This window comes from Hyperolius riggenbachi, chromosome 6, assembly GCF_040937935.1.
Source record: "Hyperolius riggenbachi isolate aHypRig1 chromosome 6, aHypRig1.pri, whole genome shotgun sequence".
NCBI classification, from domain to species: Eukaryota; Metazoa; Chordata; class Amphibia; order Anura; family Hyperoliidae; genus Hyperolius; species Hyperolius riggenbachi.
In genome coordinates, this window is record NC_090651.1 from 348,054,691 (window position 1) to 348,080,897 (window position 26,207).

Here is a 26,207-nt window from a genome sequence, read left to right on the forward strand (position 1 = left end):
TTGGCCACTGGCAATAATCGGTGCCCGAATTACTGCTATTCTCTGGTGTGGCCTGCAGGAGGCAGTATAACCACAGTAGTCATACTGCCTCCTGCAGGCCACACCAGAGAATAGCAGTAGCTGGCAATAATCGGTGCCCGAATTACTGCTATTCTCTGGTGTGGCCTGCAGGAGGCAGTATAACCACAGTGGTCATACTGCCTCCTGCAGGCCACACCAGAGAATAGCAGTAATTCGGGCACAGATTATTGCCAGTAACCAAATTACTTTTTTTTTTGCTTTACTAAGTTGTGCGGTGCACCAGCTGAAACTCCTAAATCACCTAACTCAGGCGCGCAGTGCTGGCACCAAAACATTTAGCAATGCTGCACCAGAATCAGCTGCCTCGTATATATGATCTGTTGTGTCTGGCCTCCATCCAGCCCTTCCTGCTGTGTGACAGCATCTATAACCTACATGCCACGCTGGGCGGGGGAGACTAAACACTAATCTGCAGTCAGAGGTTGAGAATTAATCCCAGAATCTCCATCTGACCAACGCCATTCCGAGACACGCAATAACAGCTGACAGCCTGAGGAACAAGGATCTGGGCCGAGAGGAAAAAGGACCATAACAACAAGGACCTGGGGCAGGAGGGAAAAGTACAAGAACACCAAGGACCTGGGCCAAGAGGAAAAAAGACCAGAGCAACAAGAACCTGGGCCAAGAGGAAAAAGTACCAGAACACCAAGGACCTGGGCCAAGAGGAAAAAGTACCAGAACAACAAGGACCTGGGCCAAGAGGAAAAAGGACCAGAACAACAAGGACTTGGGCCAAGAGGCAAAAGAACCAGAATAACAAGGACCTGGGACAAGAGCAAACAGGACCAGAACAACAAGGACCTAGGCCAAGAAGCAAAAGGACAAGTGCAACAAGGACCTGGGCCAAGAGGCAAAAGGACCAGAGCAGCAAGGGCCAGGAGCAGGAGGAAAAAGGTTCAGAAAAATAAGAACCTGTGCCAGGAAGAAAAAGGACCAGGAATAACAAGGACCTGGGCCAGAGGCAAAAGGAAAAATAGGGCCAGAACAAACAACAAAGACCTGTGCCTGGGATAAGGAAAAAGGGCCAGAAAGACAATTGTAGGTAGGAGGAAAAGCACCTGAACAGCAAGGACCTGGGCCGAGAGTTCAGGAAAAAAGAACAGAACAACAAGAGTTGGGGTAGGAGAAAAGTAGAACAGCAGGGACATGGGCCAAGGGTAGAAGAAACAAAACAACAAAAACTTCACCCAGAAAAAGATAAGAAAAACCAAGGGCCTTAACCAGGGTTTGGATACCAAGGAACAAAACAAGGACCTGGAACAGAACCAGAAGGAAGAGGCCCACTATCACACAGAACTGGAACAGGATGTAGAAAGCCAGGGCAGCAAAGAGCTGGACCAGGACGAAGGAGTAAAGGACGAGTGTCTGGCAGAAGTGGGACAGAAGTACACAGAGGTGGCTGAGGACTGGCAGCAGGAAGAAGAGAAGTGGGAACAGGAGGAAGAGGAGCAGGCTGAAAGTGGCACAGAGGTCCAGCAGCAAGAGGTGAGCCGTGCATGATGGGCTATGATGTCCTGATAGACTGGGCCTCATAATGTCCTACCATATTATTACTAGGCATGTATATAGCACTGGCATCTCCTGCAGCACTTTACAGAGTACATAGTCATGTCACTGACTATCCTCAGAGGAGCTCACAATCTAATCCTACCATAGTCATAGCCTAATGCCCTACAATATTATTTGTACATATTTATATAGCACTGACATCTTCTGCAGCCCTTTACAGAGTACATAGTCATGTCACTGACTGACCTCAGAGGAAGTCACAGTCTAATCCCACCATAGTCATAGTCTAATGTCCTACTATATTATTTGTATGTATTTATATAGCACTGACATCTTCTGCAGCACTTTACTGAGTACATAGTCATGTCACCATGTTATTTTAATTATTATTATTGATTTCTATAGCACCAACATCTTCTGTGGTGCTGTACAACAGAATACAGGGTATAGAATTTAACTAAAAAAATAATACACAGTTAACAATTCGAGACAATGGTGGATTATAGCTGATGCAATAAATAAATCAACTACATATCTTCTTTACACAGGGGTGGATGATATGCATGCACATTACACAGCATTGAGAGACCGGAGGGGGAGAGAGCTCTGGCCAAAACACCTTACTGTCTAAAGGTTTAAGCTGTTATAGCACAGTTGATAAAGGGAAGCTGTGTATGAGATGGTAAAAATGGTGGTCAGTGAAAGAAGTGTCCTATGTAGGAGAGTATGATTGTCTGAGGAGGCTAGTTTACAGGATGCACTTAACCTTCCTGGCGGTAAAGCCGCGCAGGAGGTTTTCTCAGGCCCTGCTGGGCCGTTTCGCGTAATTTTTTTTTTTTGCTGGACGCAGCTAGCACTTTGCTAGCTGCGTCAGCATACCGATCGCCGCCCGCGCTCGATCGCCGCTATCCGTCGCGCCGTGCCGCGCCCCCCCCCCCCCTCCAGACCCCGTGCGCTGCCTGGCCAATCAGTGCCAGGCAGCGCTGAGGGGTGGGCCGGGACTCCCAATGACGTCACGACGTTGGTGATGTCAACCCGCCCCGTCGCCATGGCCCTCTAGGAAATCCCGTTCTTTGAGCCCTGGGCTCGCTACATGATTTACAAAAAAAAAAAAAAAAAAACTGCTGCACTGCCTCCTGGTGGAATTTTTTATACCGCCAGGAGGGTTAAAGAGACACTGAAGCGAAAAAAAAATTATGATATTATGATTTGTATGTGTAGTACAGCTAAAGGGGCCCATACACTCAGCCGATTTTCTGGCCGACCGATCGATTGCAAATCGGTTGGCCAATCGACCGATCGATGGACGATTTCGATGGATTTCCATCGAACTGGCAGGGTGGAAAATTTAGGTCGATCTGATGAGATTGCTTATCATTTTACATTGGCCTTAATGGAAATCTGATGGCAAAAAAAATGCCATCAGATCGAATTTCAGTAGATTTTAAACTGAAATCTATTGGAATTCTATCCTGATAAAAAATGTTCTAAAAACGCATCAGATAGATCATCAGATGCATTTCTTATCTATCTGCTGCCAATCTGACGAGTGTATGGGCACCTTAAGAAATAAAACATTAAGATCAGATACATCAGTCTAATTTTTTCCAGTACGGCAAGAGTTAAGAAACTCCAGTTGTTATCTCTAGGCAAAAAAGCCATTAAGCTCTATGACTTTCAAAGTCGTGGAGAGGGCTGTTTTCTGACTTTTATTATCTCAACTGTTCCTGAACTATTTACTTTTCCTCTGCCAGAGGAGAGGTCATTAGTTCACAGACTGCTCTGAAAGAATCGTTTTGAATGCTGAGTGTTGTGTAATCTGCACATATTAGAGAATGATGCAATGTTAGAAAAAACACTATATACCTGAAAATAAAAATATGAGAATATTTTCTTTGCTGCTAATATTCTAGTAATTATTCATAGTACACAACCAATTCACTATATCATATTTTTTTTTCGCTTCAGTGTCTCTTTAAAAAGGGTAAGTGTGGGTGATTGGCGGATGTGTTGAGGGAGGGAGTTCCAGAGGAGGCAGGGGATCAAGAAAAGTTTTGCAAGTGGGAGTAAAAAGAGATGAAAAGAGAGGAAAACAGAAGATTGTTAGGGAGCAGAGATTGGTTGTAGGATGGTATCTGGAAATAATGTTATGCTGCCCCTCTCTGCCAATCCTTACTGACCTCTGCAGCCCATCTCATCCACCTCTCCTCCCGCTCCTCTGATGCTGCTCCTCTCTGCCAATCCTTACTGACCTCTGCTGCCCCTCTCATCCACCTCTCCTCCCACCCCTCTGGTGCTGCCTCTTTCTGACAATCCCTACTGACCTCTGCTGCCCGCCTCATCCACCTCTCCTCCTGCTCCTCTGGTGCTGCCCCTTTCTGACAATCCTTACTGACCTCTGCTGCCCGCCTCATCCACCTCTCCTCCCACTCCTCTGGTGCTGCCCCTTTCTGACAATCCTTACTGACCTCTGCTGCCCGCCTCATCCACCTCTCCTCCCACTCCTCTGGTGCTGCCTCTTTCTGACAATCCCTACTGACCTCTGCTGCCCGCCTCATTCACCTCTCCTCCCGCTTCTCTGATGCTGCTCCTCTCTGCCAATCCATACTGACCTCTACTGTCCATCTGATCCACCTCTCTTCCCACTCCTCTGATGCTCAACAAGCAAACTGCAGTGAGTCCCCGTGGAATACACCTAGTCAGGTCTAGGTCGCCGGTGCACAATCCCTATGTGGGTCACCACTCAACACACGGTTCATTGTAGTAAATACGAAGGAGGCACTCAATTGGCTTCAAACTTGCGTTTTATCAAATCCCAGTAATACATAACTTGCGTTTTATCAAATCCCAGTAATACACATATGTATTACTGGGATTTGATAAAACACAAGTTTGAAGCCAATTGAGTGCCTCCTTCATATTTACTACACTCCTCTGATGCTGCCCCTCTCTGCCAATCCCTGCTACTTTCATATTCCATGTCGTATGAGGGCCAACAGATTTTGAGTCCTTGGAACAGATTTAGAAGGTAAGATCTCATACTACATGGAAGAGGTAAAATTGGCCAGCCATTGGCCAATCAAAATTGGATGTGTGGATCAGGCTTCACCACAGTGATATGAGGATGTATTCTATGTGTACGTGTGCCAGACACAATCTTCTGCCACATTCTACAGTCAGCAGGGTGCCTGGAGGAAACCCGCACTAACACAGGGAGATTATACCACCCACAATCCAGGAGCTGAACAATAGTACTCACATACCCTCCCTGACATCACCAGTGACATCATAGACGTGTGTGATCACATGACACAGCTCCATGGTGAGCCCTGATAGTAACATGAAACGTCGCCCCCAACCCCCATCCACAAGTCCCGTTTTCTTCGATTTTAATCGATCCGGAATGCCAGATATTTTTCTTCAATCTTTCTAAAGATTGTATGGTGTGTGTTGGATTTTCAATTTATTAATATACATACTCTAGCAATTTTGTCAGAGTTTCCAATCATTTTTATCATAATTGGGGAAAAATTGAACATACGTGTGTTGTACATTGGTCATATTTTTGAAATGTTACAATCAGTCAGAAACATTTATTGCAATTCTTAAATTGAACAGATATTTAAAACCTTGTATGGTGTGTGGCCACCTTTACACTCATACACCTGCAGATCAGCAGCGACCGGAAAAGAGGAGAGCAGCGCATAGTAACCATGCGGCACGCTTCAAATACAGGAAATGAGCAATTACCTCACTTCCGCATCTGAAGTGTACTGTGTTGTCACTGCGCCGCTCTCCCCTCTGTTCATATTGCCGCTAATCTGAGGTCTATGAGTGAGTAACAGGGAGGCAGCGATGGCCGCACAAGTCACAGACAGGGCGGCCCCTGGCAGCATGGGAGGCCCCTGATATGGGTGAGGCCTCAAGCGGCCACTTGGTTAGCCTGGGCCTAGCTGCATCCCTGTACACGTCATGCCGTTGCCTGTACTGCAGTGTGTATAAGTGACTGTATATTATGTCTCAACAGGGAAACGTCTCCGACTCCCCGACTGATGCCGACTGTCAGCCGCTAGCCAGGATGGACGGCCTTCCTATCCAGGTGAGATACTGCGGCTTCTCTGTGTCACCATGTAATGCCTAGACTCCACCCCCACCTATACATCAGCGCTAACATATACCATGTCTGCAACACACATACTGTACAGGTCCTTCTCTAAAAATTAGCATATTGTAATTGTGATAAAGTTCATTATTTTCTGTAATGTACTGATAAACATTAGACTTTCATATATTTTAGATTCATTACACACAACTGAAGTAGTTCAAGCCTTTTATTGTTTTAATATAGATGATTTTGGCATACAGCTCATGAAAACCCCAAATTCTTATCTCAAAAAATTAGCATATCATGAAAAGGTTCTCTAAACGAGCTTACCCCAATCATCTGAATCAACGAATTAACTCTAAACAGCTGCAAAAGATTCCTGAGGCTTTTAAAATCTCCCAGCCTGGTTCATTACTCAAAACCGCAATCATGGGTAAGTCTGCCGACCTGACTGCTGTCCAGAAGGCCATCATTGACACCCTCAAGCAAAAGGGGACACAGAAAGAAATTTCTGAACGAATAGGCTGTTCCCAGAGTGCTGTATCAAGGCACCTCAGTGGGAAGTCTGTGGGAAGGAAAAAGTGTGGCAGAAAACGCTGCACAACGAGAAGAGGTGACCGGACCCTGAGGAAGATTGTGGAGAAGGACCGATTCCAGACCTTGGGGGACCTGCGGAAGCAGTGGACTGAGTCTGGAGTATAAACATCCAGAGCCACCGTGTACAGGCGTGTGCAGGAAATGGCCTACAGGTGCTGCATTCCCCAGGTCAAGTCACTTTTGAACCAGAAACAGCGGCAGAAGTGCCTGACCTGGGCTACAGAGAAGCTGCACTGGACTGTTGCTCAGTGGTCCAAAGTACTTTTTTCGGATAAAAGCAACTTTTGCATGTCATTCAGAAATCAAGGTGCCAGAGTCTGGAGGAAGACTGGGGAGAGGGAAATGCCAAAATGCCTGAAGTCCAGTGTCAAGTACCCACAGTCAGTGATGGTCTGGGGTGCCATGTCAGCTGCTGGTGTTGGTCCACTGTGTTTTATCAGGGGCAGGGTCAATGCAGCTAGCTATCAGGAGATTTTGGAGCACTTCATGCTTCCATCTGCTGAAAAGCTTTATGGAGATGAAGATTGCATTTTTCAGCACGACCTGGCACCTGCTCACAGTGCCAAAACCACTGGTAAATGGTTTACTAACCATGGTATTACTGTGCTCAATTGGCCTGCCAACTCTCCTGACCTGAACCCCATAGAGAATCTGTGGGATATTGTGAAGAGAAAGTTGAGAGACGCAAGAACCAACACTCTGGATTAGCTTAAGGCCGCTATTGAAGCATCCTGGGCCTCCATAACACCTGAGCAGTGCCACAGGCTGATTGCCTCCATGCCACGCCGCATTGAAGCAGTCATTTCTGCAAAAGGATTCCCGACCAAGTATTGATTACATAACTGAACATAATTATTTGAAGGTTGACTTTTTTGTTTTAAAAACACTTCTCTTTTATTGGTTGGATGAAATATGCTAATTTTTTGAGATAGGAATTTTGGATTTTCATGAGCTGTATGCCAAAATGATCAATATTAAAACAATAAAATTCTTGAACTACTTCAGTTGTGTGTAATGAATCTAAAATATATGAAAGTCTAATGTTTATCAGTACATTACAGAAAATAATGAACTTTATCACAATATGCTAATTTTTAGAGAAGGACCTGTACATCATCATATGCTTGGTATATAACAGACTTTTCATTCAGGGCTGGCATATGCAGCTGGTCAGCATTTTAGGTGTTTTCATTGGGGTGGGATGAGTTTTGAAAGATTGTAGGAATTTCCAACTGTTGATAATCGTTAATAAATTGTGCATACTTAATTATCCCATGCTTCCTTATGGGGTATTGTTTAAATTGAAGGGTTAGGTGGGACGGGCAGGACTATTGGTAAATATCCTATAGTGTGTTTTGCTATGTCCTTCTTCTTGCCTTGACCACCGTGTCCTCCTTGCTCTGACCAACAATTTGTTCTACCTGCTTTGACCACTTGTGCTGACCATCATGTCCTTCTACCTGCTCAGATCATTGTGTCCTTTAGTCTGGGCTGCTCAGTGCTTATTGTGTCCAAGCTAATTTCTAGGTACCGGTTTCTCTCTACAGCCACCCAGGCGAAGTCCGAGACGCTCTCCCTTCGTAGAATTAAACTGGAGCCACCTGGTTCTGCTTCTCTTCTTCCTGCTCTCCATCACCATGAGTGGCTGCTTCATCTGGCAATACAAACTGCCCAAACTGGAGGCAGGTGAGTCATCTGGAGAGAATGTAATGTGTCAGGATCCCAGAGCGGCTAAGAGCCAAAGAACAGAAGGCTGGATGTGATAGATATGCTTATTAGGTATCCACATCCCAGTTATCTTTCCATAATGACATCTAGATGTTACCAAGCCCCCTCTATATAAAGAATAAGAAATTCCCGGAATATCTAGCTAGTGGGAAGTCACAAAAGCAAAGAGGTCGGGGCCATAACTGTAAATCACGGGGCCCCCAGCAAAACTTTGATGGGGTCCCCCAATGGTCACACTTTTTTCCATTGCCAACCCAACGCCTGTGGGCTTCTCTTGCAAGGCCCATAAAACAAGTGTGGATATCATGATCTTCTCACCCATAACAAGTGTAGCCACAAAAACACCCGATCTCAAGGATGGAGCCCTTTTTTGGAGGAAGTTAAGTAGTAGTTGGGGCCCCCATACAGCTCTGGGCCCCTCTGCAATTGCAGGGGCTGCTCCCCTGTAGTTACACCACTGACAGAGGTGGAACCATTCCCAGGTGGACTTTTTGGGGGAAAACCACCTTGGCTGTGTGGATGATGACCCAGGGTCCTTCATGGGGTGATGGTGGGGGTATATTAGAGGAGCCCAGGTACATCTGTTCCCTTTGCAGACATATAATACAGGGTCTTTTGGTTGAAGCTACTGGCAGAATTGAAGGAATTCTACCTGAATGGACAATGTAGTTTGGGGGAAGGGTTGAATACTGGGGAAGCCTAATAACATCTGTCCCGATAAGGATCAGCTATACAGGGTTCTACAGGGCTCTAGATGGTTGCAATATTAGTAGAGTTTAGACTATGCAGGATGCTGGGTGGAGGAAAGGGGGTTGGGTGAAAAACAAGCCCACAGTGAGGTGGGGGGATTAGGAATACTGGAGACAAGAAAAGCACCTGAATACATCTGATGTGGCATCTATTTTTCTAGCGCCAGAAGTGAAAGAAGATGAGCAGGAGGTTGTACACATGTGCCCCCGATACCCAGAGCCTGTGCCACTGGACCACCCAATACCTGTCCTGAAGGAGGCGCTGGAGAAGGTCAGTCAGACTGCAAAATTTAAGAAAGGGCTAAACAATTGTATCATGTGTAACAAATACAAATACATGTATTAAGTAAGTTTCAGCTAAAAAAAATTGGGCCATCTGTGTGCCAGAAAGTATGGGACTGGTGAACCCACTACTGGCCGGAAAGGGGGGAGGGGGGGTACCTACTATGGGCCAGAGGGTCAGGAAAAGGTTATGCCTACTAAGTGTAAAAGGGTGAGGGAATGGTATACCCAGTATGGGCAGGAGAGTTGGGGAAGGGTAGCCAATCAGCCTACACTCCCTCATGGACCCCTCCCCCCGCCGCCCCCGATAAAAATGCACTTGCATCGGCCATGTGTTCAGTCTGGCTTCGGCTGGAATAGTGAGAGGAAGGGAGAGACATTGCTGGAGATAGGGAAAGCGTTAGCTAGGCCTGTTTTTGTTGTTCCTCGCTGACTGACTTGCTGTTAAAGCACCTCAAAAAAAGCCCTTCTGAGAGCTACTACATCCTTCTGCTGTGTTTTTTTTTTTAGTTTTTTGTTTTCTGTGTGCGACACTCCACAGCCCATAAGGACCCACGCAGAGCTGTGCCCACTGCTATAATTGAGTGCCATATTAGACACAAGCGCACTACTACTTTAGTGCCTGTGTTATCACTGTATTGTGTTTTAACTACTGCATAGTTGTCAGTGTGAAGTGGGCATAACACTTACATTACTACTCTGGACATTTGAAAGCATCCCTTTATTCCACCAGTTAAGGAATGTAATGTGATTTCTGCCCTTTACCGATTAAAACCCGACTCTGCTTCAACTCTGTAATTGTTGGTGGGACTTTTGGCATGGATCCCCCTCCGGCATGCCCCCAGCCAGGTGTTGGACCGCTTGAAATACATTTTCCATCACTTTTGTGGCCACAAAGAGTCCCTGTAGGTTTCTAAATTTGCCTGTCCATTGAAGTCTATGGCAGTTTGCACAACTCGAACTTTTACAGAAGTTCAAGTTCGGTGTTCGCAAACCCAAAATCTGATGTTCGCGACATCTATACTGCTGACTGCCATCTAATGCATGTTTCATGTGGAGCTCACAGCGGACTCCACAAATCAATGCAAGAACTGGACAACCAGGTGTCTGACCTTGAGAGACAAAAAAAAAATCACAACTACCTTCGATATCTCTCATAGACAAGTCTTCAGCTAAAATAGAAGTTTTGGAGTCTAAAATTGAGGAGGACTTGCAGACCAGGAATAGATGAACTAATTTAAGGAATCGTGGATTAGCCACTATAGACCCACATGCCACTGCACTCAATATTTTAAGAGCTCAGCTACCTCAACTAAATCAAATACATTTACGCAGCATACAAATCCACAGGTCCTTAAGGAGGCCCAAAAACCTGGACCACCCACAGATGTCATTGTCAGTTTATTTGCAGTGATGACTCTTTGCCCATTGCCTGAAGTTCCAGACTGAGTACATATTTATGCTAACCTCTCTGCTACCATTATATAGAAACATTGCACATTCATACCAATCACAAAAGCACTGCATTGCGCTTTGGTAACATACTACTCGGGGTGTCGAAATATACCTGAGTATCGACAAATCTTCTTATTCCTACTACTGGTCTACTACCACCTAGACCCAGCCACCTTTGACTTTCGAGAACCTTTTGCTGGGCATACATTGATACAATTATGCACCGGATCGAGCCAGCGGCTCGATGTCGGCGTGTCCACGCTCATCCGCACGTGCACGCGGATCGATCCCCGCTCGTCCCCGCCGGCGCTCCTTATCAGCTGCTCGATTCCCCACTATTGTCCGCCGGCGGGGATTGAGCAGGAAATCTATCTGGCAGGTCATCGGACCTGTCGGATATTATCAATCGAGCCATCAGGCTCGATTGATAAGGCTGCACAACTCCCGTGTATGCCCAGCATTAGGCAGTCATCTCTTGACATCCTGATGCTGGGCATACACGAGAGTTGTGCAGCCTTATCAATCGAGCCTGATGGCTTGATTGATAATATCCGACAGGTCCGATGACCTGCCAGATAGATTTCCTGCTCGTTACCCGCCTGCGGGCAATAGCGGGGAATCGAGCAGCTGATAAGGAGCACCGGCGGGGACGAGCTGGGATCGATCCACGCGCGGATGAGCGGGGATGCGCCGGCATCGAGCCGCTGGCTCGATCCGGCGCATAATTGTATCAATGTATGTTTTAAACTTATTCTCATTCAATATTGTAGTATGAATATCCCATATGGAAACAAAACGTCTAGGAATAAAAAAAAGGCCTCTATGGATGAATAGAAAGTTTAGAGATAAAATGAAGGGGAAAAAGAATGCCTATAAGGTGCTAAAACAGGAGGGGTCCGAGGCTGCATTAAGCAATTATAAGGAGTGCAATAAAAGTTGTAAAAAAGAAATTAAGCTGGCAAACATTGAAGCTGAAAATCAAATCGCTAGGGATATCAAATCTAACCCAAGAAGTTTTACAAGTACATCAACTCTAAAAAAAGAAAGGTTGACTGTATTGGACTCCTAAAGGATGAGGGTGGGAACTCAATGGTGGATGACCAAGGTAAGGCAGAGTTATTAAATGCTTTCTTTGCTTCTGTCTTCACAAGGGAAACATCACTGTTGCAAATTACCGGTACATATGCAGAAGAGTCTCAAGCTTCCAATTGTAATATTAAATGCTTAAAGCAGGAAGACGTGAAGGCAAGACTAAATAAATTAAAAATAGACAAGGCACCTGGCCCGGATGGCATGCATCCTCGGGTCCTAAGGGAATTAAGTTCAGTTATAGATAAACCCCTTTATGTTATCTTTTGTGACTCTCTTGCAACTGGCGGAGTCCCAGTGGATTGGCGTACAGCCCACGTTTTCTCGTTATTTAAGAAGGGCAAAAAATCAGATCCAGGAAATTATAGACCTGTAAGCTTAACATCAGTTGTATGCAAACTATTTGAGGGGTTAGTAAGAGATACTAAACATGAATTTATAGTAGAAAATAATCTTATTTCTCAGCATCAGCATGGCTTTACTAAAGACAGGTCCTGTTTGACTAACATGCTCAGATTTTATGAGGTAGTGAACGCTAATGTGGATATTGGGAATGCTGTAGGTGTGTTATACTTGTACTTTGCAAAGGCCTTCGACACTGTTCCCCACAAAAGTCTGGTGCAAAAGTTGAGGATGCAAGGACTGGGGAATAGTCTGTGTGCATGGATAGGGAACTGGCTAATGGACAGAAAACAAAGAGTTGTGGTCAATGGATCGTACTCAAAATGGGAGACTGTTAGCAGTGGGGTCCCACAGGGGCCTGTACTGGGTCCAGTGCTCTTTAATTTATGTATTAATGACCTAGTAGATGCAGTAGAAAGCAATGTTGCTATTTTTGCAGATTATACAAAATTATGCAGAATCGTCAACTCTCAGGAAGATAGTGTCATATTGCAACAGGATCTGAATAGGATGGCTATATTGGCAAATAAATGGCAGATGAAATTCAATGGTGAAAAATGTAAAGTCATGCATTTTGGTCAGGCACCATACAAAATAAATGGGATACAGTTGGGGACATCAAACTTGGAGAAGGAGGAGTACTCATCGACATCAAGTTAAATAATCGTATTCAATGCCATGCTGCTGCAGCTAAAGCTAACAAAATTGTGGGGTGCATTGAAAGGAAAATAAAAACTCGAGATGCTAGCATAATATTGCCCCTGTTTAACTCTCTAGTAAGGCCACATCTGGAATATGGAATTCCGTTATGGGCACCACATTACAGGAAAGATATTGCAGTTATAGAGCAGGTGCAGAGACGAGCAACAAAATTGATACGTGGGATGGAAGGTCTCACTTACCAAGAAAGGTTAGATAAACTGGGTTTATTAAGTCTAGAGAAAAGACGCCTTAGAGGGGATCTAATTAACATGTATAAATATATCAGAGGGCAATATAAAAGCTTGGCAGATTAGCTTTTTGTCCCTAGGCCTTCTCAAAGCATCTAGAGGACATGATTTGTGCATGGAGGAAAAACGTTTTAGCCATTTATTTAGTAAAAGGTTCTTTACGGTAAGAGTGATTAAGATGTGGAATGCATTGCCACAGGAAGTAGTTATGGCAAATTCTATACCTGCATTTAAAGGGGGCTTAGATACTTTCCTTGCGTTGAAAGACATCCATGGCTACAATTACCAGTGATGATTATCCAGGGATTTTTTCTGATTGCCATCTGGAGTCAGGAAGGAATTTTTTTCCTTTTGGGGCTAATTGGACAACGCCTTGTAAGGGTTTTTCGCCTTCCTCTGGATCAACATGGATATGTGAGGGAGCAGGTTGGTGTTGTATTTTGTTCTCTGGTTGAACTCGATGGACGTATGTCTTTTTTCAACCCAAATAACTATGTAACTCATAAGAATGCAGGCGCCCAAGTGTTGGAGTTATAATATTCTACAGATGTCTAGTAATTAAAAATGAGAGGTAATTTCTTACCTCTCTTAAAGACAAAACACCATTAGTAATGGAAAAGTATTCAAGACACAAAACATCACAATGCATTTCACGGATACTATCCTGCAGGGGTGCAGCTAAGGTTTTTGTGGCCCCAAGCGGACTGTAGTAAGTGGCCCTATCCTGCGAAAAATGGGTGTGGCTATCCCACATAAGTGGGCGTGGCCATGACATGTGGGTGGAGCGGGAGGGCGGATTGGGGCGGGGCTGTTTGCGGGGAAAAACGGATGTGGGGGTGATTGAGAAGATGGGCGTGCCCATGGCATTGTATGGGCGGAGCTTAACCGTAGCACAGCAAATATAGCTAACTATGACCATTAAATAATAAATGCAGCAACAGTTACCCCAGACACCAGAAAATAAAAACGCAATTTGTGCAACATTTCAGCAGAAATCAAACGCAATTTGTGCAACATTTCAACAGAAAACAAACAGAATTTGGGCCACATTTCAGCAGAAATCAAACGCAATTTGGGCACATTTTCAACAGAAATCAAACGCAATTTGGGCACATTTTCAGCAGAAATCAAACGCAATTTGTGCAACATTTCAGCACAAAACAAACGCAATTTGTGCAACATTTCAACAGAAAACAAACAGAATTTGGGCCACATTTCAGCAGAAATCAAACGCAATTTGGGCCACATTTCAGCAGAAATCAAACGCAATTTGGGCCACATTTCAGCAGAAATCAAACGCAATTTGGGCACATTTTCAGCAGAAATCAAATGCAATTTGGGCACATTTTCAGCAGAAATCAAACGCAATTTGGGCACATTTTCAGCAGAAATCAGACGCAATTTGGGCCACATTTCAGCAGAAATCAAACGCAATTTGGGCACATTTTCAGCAGAAATCAAACGCAATTAGGGCACATTTTCAGCAGAAATCAAACGCAATTAGGGCACATTTTCTGCAGAAATCAAACGCAATTAGGGCACATTTTCAGCAGAAATCAAACACAATTTGGGCACATTTTCAGCAGATATCAAACGCAATTAGGGCACGTTTTCAGCAGAAATCAAATGCAATTAGGGCACATTTTCAGCAGATATCAAACGCAATTAGGGCACATTTTCAGCAGAAATCAAACGCAATTAGGGCACATTTTCAGCAGAAATCAAATGCAACTAGGGCACATTTTCAGCAGATATCAAACGCAATTTGGGCACATTTTGAGCAGATATCAAACGCAATTAGGGCGCATTTTCAGCAGAAATCAAACGGAATTAGGGCCACATTTTCAGCAGAAATCAAACGCAATTAGGGCACATTTTCAGCAGAAATCAAACGCAATTAGGGCACATTTTCAGCAGAAATCAAACGCAATTAGGGCACAGTTCAGCAGAAATCAAACGCAATTAGGGCACATTTTCAGCAGATATCAAACGCAATTAGGGCACATTTTCAGCAGATAAACGCAATTAGGGCACATTTTCAGCAGATAAACGCAATTAGGGCTGCAAAAAGAAAATAATTTACTCACCTGGCACTGGCAGAAGTCTTCTCTCCCCGTCTCCTCTCCTGGCCGGCTCCTCAGGCGCGCAGTTCCCACGGAGCGCCCTCTCTCCTCCAATCTCCCGCGCTGATTGAATGCAGGGCTACGGGAAGATGGCCACCCGAAGCCCTGTACTGGAGACATAAATAGTCTCCAGAGCAGGGCTTCGGCGGCGGTCATCTTCCCGTAGCCCTGCTCTGCTCTGCCAGCCCCGCGGGGCTGCGGGAAAACAGTGACGTCACGCCGACGTCACGGAGCCGCCGAGGCCCCTAAGGCCTTGAGGCCCCAAGCGGCCGCGTGGTCTGCTTGGTGCCTCACGGCGCCCCTGCTATCCTGCTTCCTCAGGATAGTACCCGTGAAACGCATTGTCATTTTTGTGTTTTGAATAAATACTTTTCCAGTGACCAGTGTTACTAGTGTTTTGTCTTCAGGAGAAGTAAAAGATTACCGGTACTTCTCATTTTTGTTGGGACGAGTGGGAAGGAGAATTAATCAGAGACAATAACTTGGCACCAATCTTCTGTGGTTCAGACCTTGTACTTCCCATAGTACAGTTGCAGTCTGTCTTTTGTTTTTTGTTTTTTTAAATAAGTGACTTGTCTGCAATCCTTCTTAAAGTGGATCCGAGAAACTTTTACTCATTGCATAATTGTGTTCCTTTCATATTTTTATAGGGAATTCCTCAATCCCAATACTTTTTTGCCTCGCCCACAGTTCCTCCAGCGTCTAAGCACTCTGAGACTCATGTAGCGAAGGCTTATGGGAGCTCAGTCTGGGCAGGAGGAGGAGGAGGTGTTTCTAGCCTGAAATTTCAGAGGCAGGAGGGAGGAGGAGAGGGGAGTGAAGTTTTCACAGGCTGAGGGCTGGAGATGCAGAGCAGCTTGCCTGTGTGTAATGTGACAAACAGAACATGGCTGCCCCCATTGTAAAATAATCATATACTGTTGAAGCTGTTTACAGCTAGATTTGCTGTGTAAACTATCTAAACTTTAGGTAAGATATATAAACAAGTTACTTATTATAGTTAGTTTTTCATCTCAGATCCGCTTTAACACAAGCCTGTTATCCCAAAGTCTTATCCTCAATATGTGTGCAGATACCCTCACATCCACCTGCTGCCAATATTGAGCAAGCTCTGGACTGGTGAAAGCTCAGTTCTGTAGAATGTAGATGACTCCTCTTGGACTTCCTGTAGTCTTCTTCATTACAACTGAACCTCTCACCTTGCAGTCCTTGATCATCCGGTAAATGGTTCTTTCAGGTGCAATATCCTTAGCATCTAAAGGTACCCATACATCTAGCGACTTGGCGGCCGATTGACCATCCAGTTCAATAATTATTATCAAATCAGATGAAAATCGGTGCTGCCAAATGCATACCCGATCGAGGATGTGACCTACTTCAGGCTGAGCATGTTGATCGGAGATAGAGAGATCTGTCTCTTGGTCGATCTGTCCATACATCATCTGATGTGTGGGCACCAAAGAGGGACTGTTGGGATCTATGCTATACTGAAGTGAAGTTAGCTAATTATTTTGTGCTAAAATATAGTGAAAATAGGTTTTCCAGGTAAAATTATCTTATTATGCTAATAAAGCTGTTTGCAATGAATTAATATGCGTCTGATCACTCTGCACAATAACCTAATAAAAGGCCCCTTTCACATGGACAGCTGACAGGCAGTGAGTTCACTGCCAAATCTTTTAACCAATCCCAGTTGTCTTTGATTTAAATAATGCAGGAAAAATATTAAACTGTTATTAAGCCTGAATCTCCACTCGTATTAGACAACCAACATAACCCCATTGCATAAAGGGCAGAGAAATATTTTATATCGTGCCACCCCCACCATCACCTCCCTCCTGCCCCTGGACAGGACATGAAATCATTCCTGTTTTTCACCGCAGGTGGACAAATTACTGAAGAGTAAACTCCGCACTCCCGGCCTTCCTGCTATGTCGGCAATTGTGACATATAATGACACCGTTCTGTGGACAGGAAACTTTGGGAAGAAGAATGGATCTGACCCCTCTTCACCAGCTCCTAATGAGTACACCATTTATCGGTGAGAGGCACAATGCATCTCCCGTTTTCCCAACCTCGGCTCCTATCTCAGCCCCATCTCCCATTCCTTAACATGACCCCTCATTGTCAAACTCCACCTTCCACTCCAGCTCCACCTCCCATTTCCCAACCTCCCATCCCAACTCTACTACCCACTTCTCAGCTCCATTTCTCATCTCTTCACACTACCAGTACAGTACCTCCCAGTGCTCAGTGCCATTTACCATTTCTTAACATTACCGCCCATCATCAAACTCCTCCTCCCAATCCTCAGCCCCACCTCCCATTTCCCAACCTTCCATCTCAACTCTACTTCCTATTCATCAGCCACACCTCCCATTTCCCAACACTACCTCCCTTAATCAAACTCCTCATCCCACTCCTCAGAACCACCTCCCATTTCTTAGCAATATCTCCTACCATTAAACGCCACCTCCCATCCATCAACCCACCTCTTATTTCACAACACTACCTCCCATCATCAAACTCCACCTTCCACTCCTCAGCCCCGCCTCCCATTCCCCAACCTTGCCTTCCATCTCAACGCCACTTCACTTAAAGGGAACCTAAAGCAAGAGGTATATGGATGCTGCCATATTTATTTCCTTTTAAGCAATACCAGTTTCCTGGCTTTCCTGCTTATCCTCTGCCTTTAATACTTTTAGCCACAGACCCTGAACAAGCATGCAGCAGATCACGCATTTCGCTCACATTATTGTCAGATCTGACTAGATTAGCTGCATGCTTGTTTCTGGTGTGTATCAGGCACTACTGGTAGAAAAAGAAGCTGCTCCACCTCACCACATATCGCTGTGCTGTGTGTAGAAGGGTGCAGGAGACCGCAACACCCCTCCTAACGACCAAATGAAGTATAGTTGTCCGCACTCCTTCATCGTATTGAAAATCCATATCTTTATTTGATCATCATTAAAACGTACAACAATTGGTACATGGCAGCACAAGGGCTGAGGCGTTTCCGACCCTCCTGGGTGCTTAGACGACTAAGGACCCTGGAGGATCAGAAACGCGTCAGCTCTTGTGCCGCAATGTACCACTGTTTGCTTCATATCAGGCACTACTGCAGCCAAATAGATCAGGGCCTTAGTGGCCTTTCCATAAATCCGTCCCTGCCCATTCACTATCCACAGAAAAGATCTTGTATGAGGTTTATTATTATTATTTTTTACAGCATTGCCAGCATCTCCAAGATCTTCCCGGCACTCATGCTGTACAAACTGTGGGAAGAGGGGGAGGTGAACTCGCTGGATGACCCCCTGGAGCGCTATGTTTCCAACTTCACCATCAAGAACCCGTTGGGCAGACTGCGCCACCCAGAGGAGAGGTACATGGCAGATGGGCTGAGCTTCATGGAGAAAGGGGTACAGCCTGTAAGACCTACTGCAGTGACTCTGCGCAGGATGGCCAGCCAGCTGTCAGGTAATGCCAACCACAGGAGAGGCCTCTAAATTCACAGCCATTTCTGGGCATACGTGAGCAGATCAGGGAGCTGGGGAAGCCTTTGGTTCTCAGTGGGACCACCTGGCTGGGTGCTGCATTTTCTTGCTATTCTGGGACTTGTCTGAAGTCTGTAATATGATTGGAGCAGTGGTCAAGTTTGTTCTGTGATATGATTGGAGCAGAGGTCTGGTGTGTTCTGTGATATGATTGGAGCAGAGGTCTGGTATGTTCTGTAATATGATTGGAGCAGTGGTCTGGTGTGTTCTGTGATATGGTTGGAACAGTGGTCTGCTGTGTTCTATGATGTGTTTGGAGGTGTGCTCAGATGTGTTTTATGGAATGATTGGAGGAGTGTCAAGCTATGTGATTGGTCAGGTGTGTCCTGTGATATGATTGGATGAGTGGTCAGGTGTGTTCTGTGGAATGATTGGATGAGTGGTCATGTGATGTGTTTGGAGGAGCTGGATGTGTATTTGGAAGCAGCTGATCTGATCGGTGGAATTGACTAAGATGTTGTCCTTGTCCGCAGGACTCCCACGTAGAGTGCGCTCCACCAACCTCCTGTGGAAGGGAAGCACGCAAGAAGCCATACATCTGCTGCGGGATGACATCTTGGTGGCAGATCCAGGAACCAGGTTTGTGAGCGATTATCGGGTGTATGGTGATGCCCATGATTCATACTACCGTACATAATAACACTGTACAGTAACTCGTGTCTTGTTCTGATTGGTCAGCTGCTGCGTGGATGAGAGACAGAATTTTTTCAACTTGTATAGAAGCTTCCAGAACTAGCTGTTGGAATTTCTACTCACCTTATACAAGAGGTACTGCAGTTGGGGACAGCAAAGTGACAGGGCTGTCCCCATTACAGCGCTGCGCTAGATCGGAGTGCTGTACAAAAGAAAATTATTGGTTTTTTTCCTCCTAACAGCCTGCCAGCTCTGAACACGGCTGGCAGGCTGTTTTTACGGAGCAGAGCTCTGTAACTCAGAGGGGATGCGTACGCATCCAAGCGTGCATTCCCTACTAATCTCCGCCTACAGGACCGGGCGACAGTTGGTGTTAGGCGGTCCTGTAACTGCCGCCCTTCTACCGTCAATGAGTGTTAGGCGGTTGGAAGGGGGTTAATCCTTTTCTGAATGTAGCCCAGACCAGCAAGTGTGTATTGAGGGCAGGCCATTGTCATTGTGACTATTGGTTGCAATATACTGACTCCACCTTATCCTACTATATAGAAATATCCAATTGGAAATAAGGTGAGGAGGAACTGGCAGATCTGTGTATCATCCCGATATTTATTGCTCTTTTCTCTCTGCTCTACAGGTGCCACTACAGCAATCTGGCCTTTTCCCTGTTGGCCCATGTCTTGGCTGAGCAGACATCCGAGGGCAATTTCCAGCGTTGGGTGTCTGATAATATTTTGGACCGGATTGGCATGGAGGACACAGGATTTGACTTGACCCCACCCATCTTATCCCAGATGGCGGTTGGCTTTTACAGCAGCGGGCAGGTGGCTCCACTATACGATCTGGGTTGGTATCGCCCATCCGGTCAGATGTATTCAACAGCGGCAGACATGGCAAAGCTGGGAATGGTGCTCCTGGGCACCTTCCATCGTCGGATCTTGGACCCGGACACTCTGAAAACTATGCTGACTCCGCTCTTCAAGTGTTCCTCTGATTACTTTGCCAACAAGACAGGAACCCCCTGGGAGGTGAATGAGGAGCTCGGCTATGACATCATTCGCAAAGATGGTGACCTGGATGGTTATTCTGCCACATTTTCCATCATCCCCAGATTGCGCCTTAGTTTTATTGTGTTGATGTCGGGGGCCAGGCCACAAGATGAGGACATTGTAGCCAAAGTATATCGTTATCTCATTCCTGCCATGGAGAAAGCCTTCCGGGAGGCAGAAAAGAGACTTAATCCCACCCCCAATCCTGTCCCATATGTTGGATTTTACACTTATGCAAACCTGACATTCTATGAGATCAAGGTGGGACTTAACGGCGTTCTAGAGATGCAGCAGTTTGGACCTCACATTGAGGAACTTATTCCTGAGAGTTACCGGACCATTCGTCTCCATTACTTAGAAGAACGCATCCTGCAGGTGGTCTTCAGCAAAGAATTTCCTTGTATCCTTCGCTTGGGAGCAGCATCCATCTCACTAGAGACACAAGACCAACAACTCTTCAACTTCTATCCCTTCAACGCTCAAGGCGTCTCACCAGCCTTCGATGCTCCAGGTCTGAACACGTATAACGTTGTACGCATTTATCACAAGCCAGTCTTCTACAAAAAATAAGGGTGGAAGAGAACAAAAAAAAAACAAAAAACAAAGACAAATCCGACCTCTGTATCTCCTGAACTCTTAAGTGAAGCAAAAACACCAAAATATCCAACATGAAATCTGGACGATCCCTGAGCATCTATGGGGGCCACAACAAAAACATCTGTAACAAAAACTCTCTCAGTGGCACTGAGACTTCAGAGGGTAACTCTGGGGGGGATACAGAGCTGTTCTGCCTATGCTAGAGGATAGCTGGGAAAATATCAGGAGTGGAGGCAGAAGAAAGGGCCAATTGCTGAATCTGTGCCAGTAACTCACAGATTACTACAAGGGTGACTCACCCAGGACTCAGGAGTGGTGTTTTAGTGTTTGGCACTTTGGCAGAGGTCAGAGCGTTAAGGCAGACATATATGGTTCAATCCCTGTCCAGATAGATATGCAGAATTGCAGATGATTGATTTATCCCAATTGAGAAGATGATCAGGTGAGAAGCAATCCATTTACCAAATCCTAGCAGTCCGTCTTGATCATTTTTGGATTCCTAATGGCCTGATATAGAAAGAACTTGGCCATTTCCATATGGGGAATTGACTGAGTAGTCAGGATTAATCTACTAATAAATCTTACTTGATCAAGTTTCACTTTGACCACTGCCCTAGCTAGAGCTATACCCCTCAACAGAGTACAAAGCTATGCAGCTATAAACCACCACCGCTCCTTCCCCACCCACTCAATAGAGTACAAAGCTATGCAGCCATCAACCTCACTGCTCCTCCCCCAACCACTCAAAACAGTACTAAGCATTGCAGCATTCAACCCCCACTGCTCCTTCTCCACCCACTTAATAGAGTACAAATCTATGAAGCCATCAACCCCTACCGCTCCTTCCCCACCCACTCAATAGAGTACAAAGCTGTGCAGCCATCAACCTCACTGCTCCTCCACCAACCACTCAAAACAGTACAGAGCTATGCAGCATTCAATCCCCACTGCTGCTTCCCCTCCCACTCAATACAGTACAAAGCTATGCAGCTATTAACCCTCACCGCTCCTCCCCCAACCACTCAATAAAGTACAAAGCTATGCAGCCATCAACCCCATCGCTCCTCCCCAAGCACTCAATACAGTTCAAAGCTATGTAGTCAACAACCCCCACCACTCCTTCCCCATCCACTCAATAGAGTACAAATCTATGAAGCCATCAACCCCTGCTGGTCATTTCCCACCCACTCAATAGAGCACAAATCTATGCAGTCATCTACTACCTCACTGCTTCTCCGCCAACCACTTAAAGAGACACTGAAGCGGAAAAAAAAATATGATATTATGATTTGTATGTGTAGTACAGCTAAGAAATAAAACATTAAGATCAGATACATCAGTCTAATTGTTTCCAGTACAGGAAGAGTTGAGAAACTCCAGTTGTTATCTCTATGCAAACAAGCCATTAAGCTCTCCGACTAAGTTAGTCGTGGAGAGGGCTGTTATCTGACTTTTATTATCTCAACTGTAAGTTAACTGTTTACTTTTTCTCTGCTAGAGGAGAGGTCATTACTTCACAGACTGCTCTGAAGGACTCATTTTGAATGCTGAGTGTTGTGTAATCTGCACATATTATAGAATAATGCAACGTTAGAAAAAACACTATATACCTGAAAATAAAAGTATGAGACAGACATTCAACCAGGATAGCAGGATCGTTATTCAGACTTCAAACATCACAACTCTAAAGTTTGCAGATTCTCATCATTTCATGCTCATTATTAATCTCATGCTCATTAATAATTTCATACATCCCTGTATGTACCATGTGACCCCACTGAAGAATTACTGTGAGAGGAGTAAATAGTTTGTAACGGCCTCCATTCTACTATCAATGGCTGGAGCACTGGATTGTTTTCTGAAGCACGAAGGTGAGCTCATCCTGTTACTGTCGCCTAGGAGGACCACGGACTCTGGAACTTTATATCTAGTAACCCAGAGTCCTACCTGTGCCGGGGACCAAGGCAAGCTTCATCTTTATTCCCTTTTATTTCATGCTGTTGCTTATGTTTACTTTCTAAGCTTCATCTCATGTTTTTGTAACTATTTAAGCATTGTTTTCATTTTTTATTAAAACATTATGAAAGTCAATAAACTGATTCTCTGAATGCTCTAATTAGATCTATGGAATCCTGTCTCCCTAAAAGTGCCGCTGTCCGTGTAACTCTACCAATATTGCCTGAGAGTGACAATGGGCGAGTCAGACATTGCTCGGAACTCAGATGTGAAAACAGTGGTTGCTGAGAGACTAAAGCTCAACACACACCATACAATCTTGGTTGTACAGATTTACCAAATCTATGTAGTATAAGGGCCAAAAGATTGAAAATACCTTGAATGATTGATTGGATAAGCTCTTATACTATATGAAAGTGGTAAGATTGAACAACCAAGATTGCATGGTGTGTGTTGAGCCTTACACCACCCCATTGTCCACCCAGCCAGAGACTTACAATACCCCTGCTATCCACCCAGAGTCTTGCACCACCACACTGTATACCCATCCATAGACTTACACCACCCCCACTGTCCACCCACTCATAGACTTACACCACCCTACTGTCCACCCACGACCACCCATAGATTTACTCCACCCCCACTGTCCACCCACCCAGGGCCGGGCCGAGGCATAGGCTGGAGAGGCTCCAGCCTCAGGGCGCAGTGTAGGAGGGGGCACACAATTCATTCAGCTGTCATTCCTAATTGTGTATGAAGCAGAAAGAAATAAGAAAAGGGGATACATAGCAGTGACTGCAAGCCAGAGAACTAGATATTAAGGTGTTGGGGAGGTTGTGGGCCCTGTGGCGCTTCTCAGTCTAATAGCAATCAGGGTGTGACAGCTGGGGTGGGAGGGATGGAGGGGCGCACTTTGGTGTCTCAGCCTTGGGTGCTGGAGGACCTTGTCCCGGCTCTGCACCCACCTAGAGACTTACACCACCCCACTGTCCCCCCACCTATAGACTTACACCATCCCACTGTCCACCCACCCATAGACTTACACCACCCCACTGTCCTCCCACCCATAGACTTACACCACCCCACTGTCCAGCCACCCATAGACTTACACCACCCCAGCTCTTCACCCACCCAGAGACTTACACCACCTCCACTGTCCACCCACCCGTAGACTTACACCACCCCACTGTCCCCCCACCCATAGACTTACACCACCCCACTGTCCAGCCACCCATAGACTTACACCACCCCAGCTCTTCACCCACCCAGAGACTTACACCACCTCCACTGTCCACCCACCCGTAGACTTACACCACCCCACTGTCCCCCCACCCATAGACTTACACCACCCCACTGTCCAGCCACCCATAGACTTACACCACCCCAGCTCTTCACCCACCCAGAGACTTACACCACCACATTGTCCACCCACCCATAGACTTACACCACCCCAGCTGTCCACCCACCCAGAGACTTACACCACCCCCACTGTCCATGCACCCATAGACTTACACCATCCCAGCTGTCCACCCACCCAGAGACTTACACCACCCCCACTGTCCCCCCACCTATAGACTTACACCATCCCACTGTCCACCCACCCAGAGTCTTACACCACCCCACTGTTCACCCACCCATAGAATTACATTACCCCAGCTGTCCACCCACCCAGAGACTTACACCACCCCCACTGTCCACCCACCTATAGACTTACACCACCCCCACTGTCCACCCACCCAGAGACTTACACCACGCCCTCTGTCAACCCACCCAGAGACTTACACCACCTCCCACTGTCCACCCACCTATAGATTTACACCACCCCCACTGTCCACCCACCTAGAGACTTACACCAACCCTGCTGTCCACCCAGTCTTACACCACCCCACTGTCCACCCACCCAGAGACTTACACCACCCCAGCTGTCCACCCACCCAGAGACTTACACCACCCCAGCTGTCCACCCACCCAGAGACTTACACCACCCCCACTGTCCCCCCACCTATAGACTTACACCATCCCACTGTCCACCCACCCAGAGACTTACACCACGCCCTCTGTCAACCCACCCAGAGACTTACACCACCTCCCACTGTCCACCCACCCAGCCAGAGACAGTACCCCACTGTCCACCCACCTAAATGAGTGTGTATATGGCTGGGATCTTCTTGTTTTACAAACTAGAAAGTAGTAACAGGCTATGCGGTTTCTTGCTGTGAGTTAATCCCAGTGTTGGGTTCCTGAGAGGGTTCGGTGTGGAGAAATCCCTATGATGTGTGCTTAGGACTCAAGAAAACAGTTAGTAGATATCTGTGAATGTAGATAAAGAGTCCAGCACTTCATTCCACAGGATACAGCCTCTTGCAACAGAGGTCACATTGCCTCTGAAGACGCTTGTATAGCCAAATGGATGTTAGGTAGACCACTGCTCCCACACCGCCCCACAGCCAGTGTTCTCAAAGGTAAGTGTTTATTGTGTTGAAGATTGTCAACTTGTGTCATGCTGGATAGCAAGTTATTTTTTTATGCTTGCATGAGCCTATAGAATAAATCTCTTTTATCCTGTGGAACGAAGTGATGGACTATTTATCTACATGCAAAGATTCTTCTTGTTTTGTGCTGGGAATACACGGTTCGTTTCTAGCGCTCAATTCTCCTCTTGATTGTTTTTGCTGCTCGATTCTGCAGTCAATTATCTTCCGTTAATTTTTCGTATCTTTTTTCCAGTCACTTCTATCAGAAATTGAGCGGCGAAAGGATCGAAAGGGAGATCGAACATGTCGGAAATTATCTTTTGCACCATCTAATCACCTAAAAAACGAACTGTGTATTCCCAGCATTACGTTTTTCTCTTTCTCGTCTGTCCTCTTTCCTGTTACTTATTGACAGGAACCCTGTAACCTGACCCATTAGGTGGTTCCAGAACAATTGTTTCTGTGTTTCTGAATACAATACTCATTTACTAGGTGTTGACATTCCATCATTCATTATTTGTAACATTTGATTTTGTGACCTGACCTGCATCGCAGGTCAATGGATCTGGTGATTCTTTTGCCAGCTCTTGATTGTTCTTTAAAATCTAATAAAATGTTTGACATATAAAAAAGAGAAAGATCGTTGGAGTGCTTCTTTGAGGACGGGGGAAAACCCGATTGCAACACTAGAGACACATTCTCCAACTTGCTTTATACAAATTTTCGGTGAACAGATATTCAACGAAGCCAGGAAACCTTCACAACTGCTCTACGACACATGGAGACCAAGAGGTCAGCAATAAACAAGAAGTCTAGAGTTATTAAGGAAAGAATTGTGGCCAGCGATTACTGAAAGCCATGACATCATGAAATGTGT

The 26,207-nt window shown here is 45.6% G+C and overlaps 1 protein-coding gene across 2 annotated transcripts; it reads left to right on the forward strand.

Annotated features, from left to right (window-relative positions):
• The first annotated feature begins 542 nt into the window (after window positions 1-542).
• LACTBL1 (lactamase beta like 1) lies at window positions 543-25,924 on the forward strand. Of its 2 annotated transcripts, XR_011022210.1 has the most exons (9): window positions 543-1,566; window positions 5,618-5,689; window positions 7,840-7,978; window positions 8,931-9,040; window positions 16,954-17,111; window positions 18,300-18,547; window positions 19,098-19,203; window positions 19,892-22,864; window positions 25,584-25,924. XR_011022210.1 is itself a non-coding variant. In XM_068241570.1 (8 exons), the coding sequence occupies exons 2-8, from the start codon at window positions 5,669-5,671 to the stop codon at window positions 20,871-20,873; spliced, it is 1,764 nt and encodes a 587-aa protein (XP_068097671.1). In that variant the 5' UTR covers window positions 543-1,566; window positions 5,618-5,668; the 3' UTR covers window positions 20,874-22,995. The 2 variants fall into 2 exon arrangements, 1 of the variants encoding a protein (XP_068097671.1); XM_068241570.1 differs by lacking the exon at window positions 25,584-25,924 and having other exon boundaries at window positions 19,892-22,995.
• Window positions 25,925-26,207: the final 283 nt, after the last annotated feature.

What these genes read in the sequence shown, in the direction of transcription:
- LACTBL1 (XM_068241570.1), top strand. Translation starts at nt 5,669, where the DNA reads ATGGACGGCCTTCCTATCCAG. An exon ending in TGGACGGCCTTCCTATCCAG is followed by an intron (nt 5,690 to 7,839) that starts GTGAGATACTGC and finishes TTCTCTCTACAG; the next exon opens with CCACCCAGGCGAAGTCCGAG. An exon ending in ACTGCCCAAACTGGAGGCAG is followed by an intron (nt 7,979 to 8,930) that starts GTGAGTCATCTG and finishes CTATTTTTCTAG; the next exon opens with CGCCAGAAGTGAAAGAAGAT.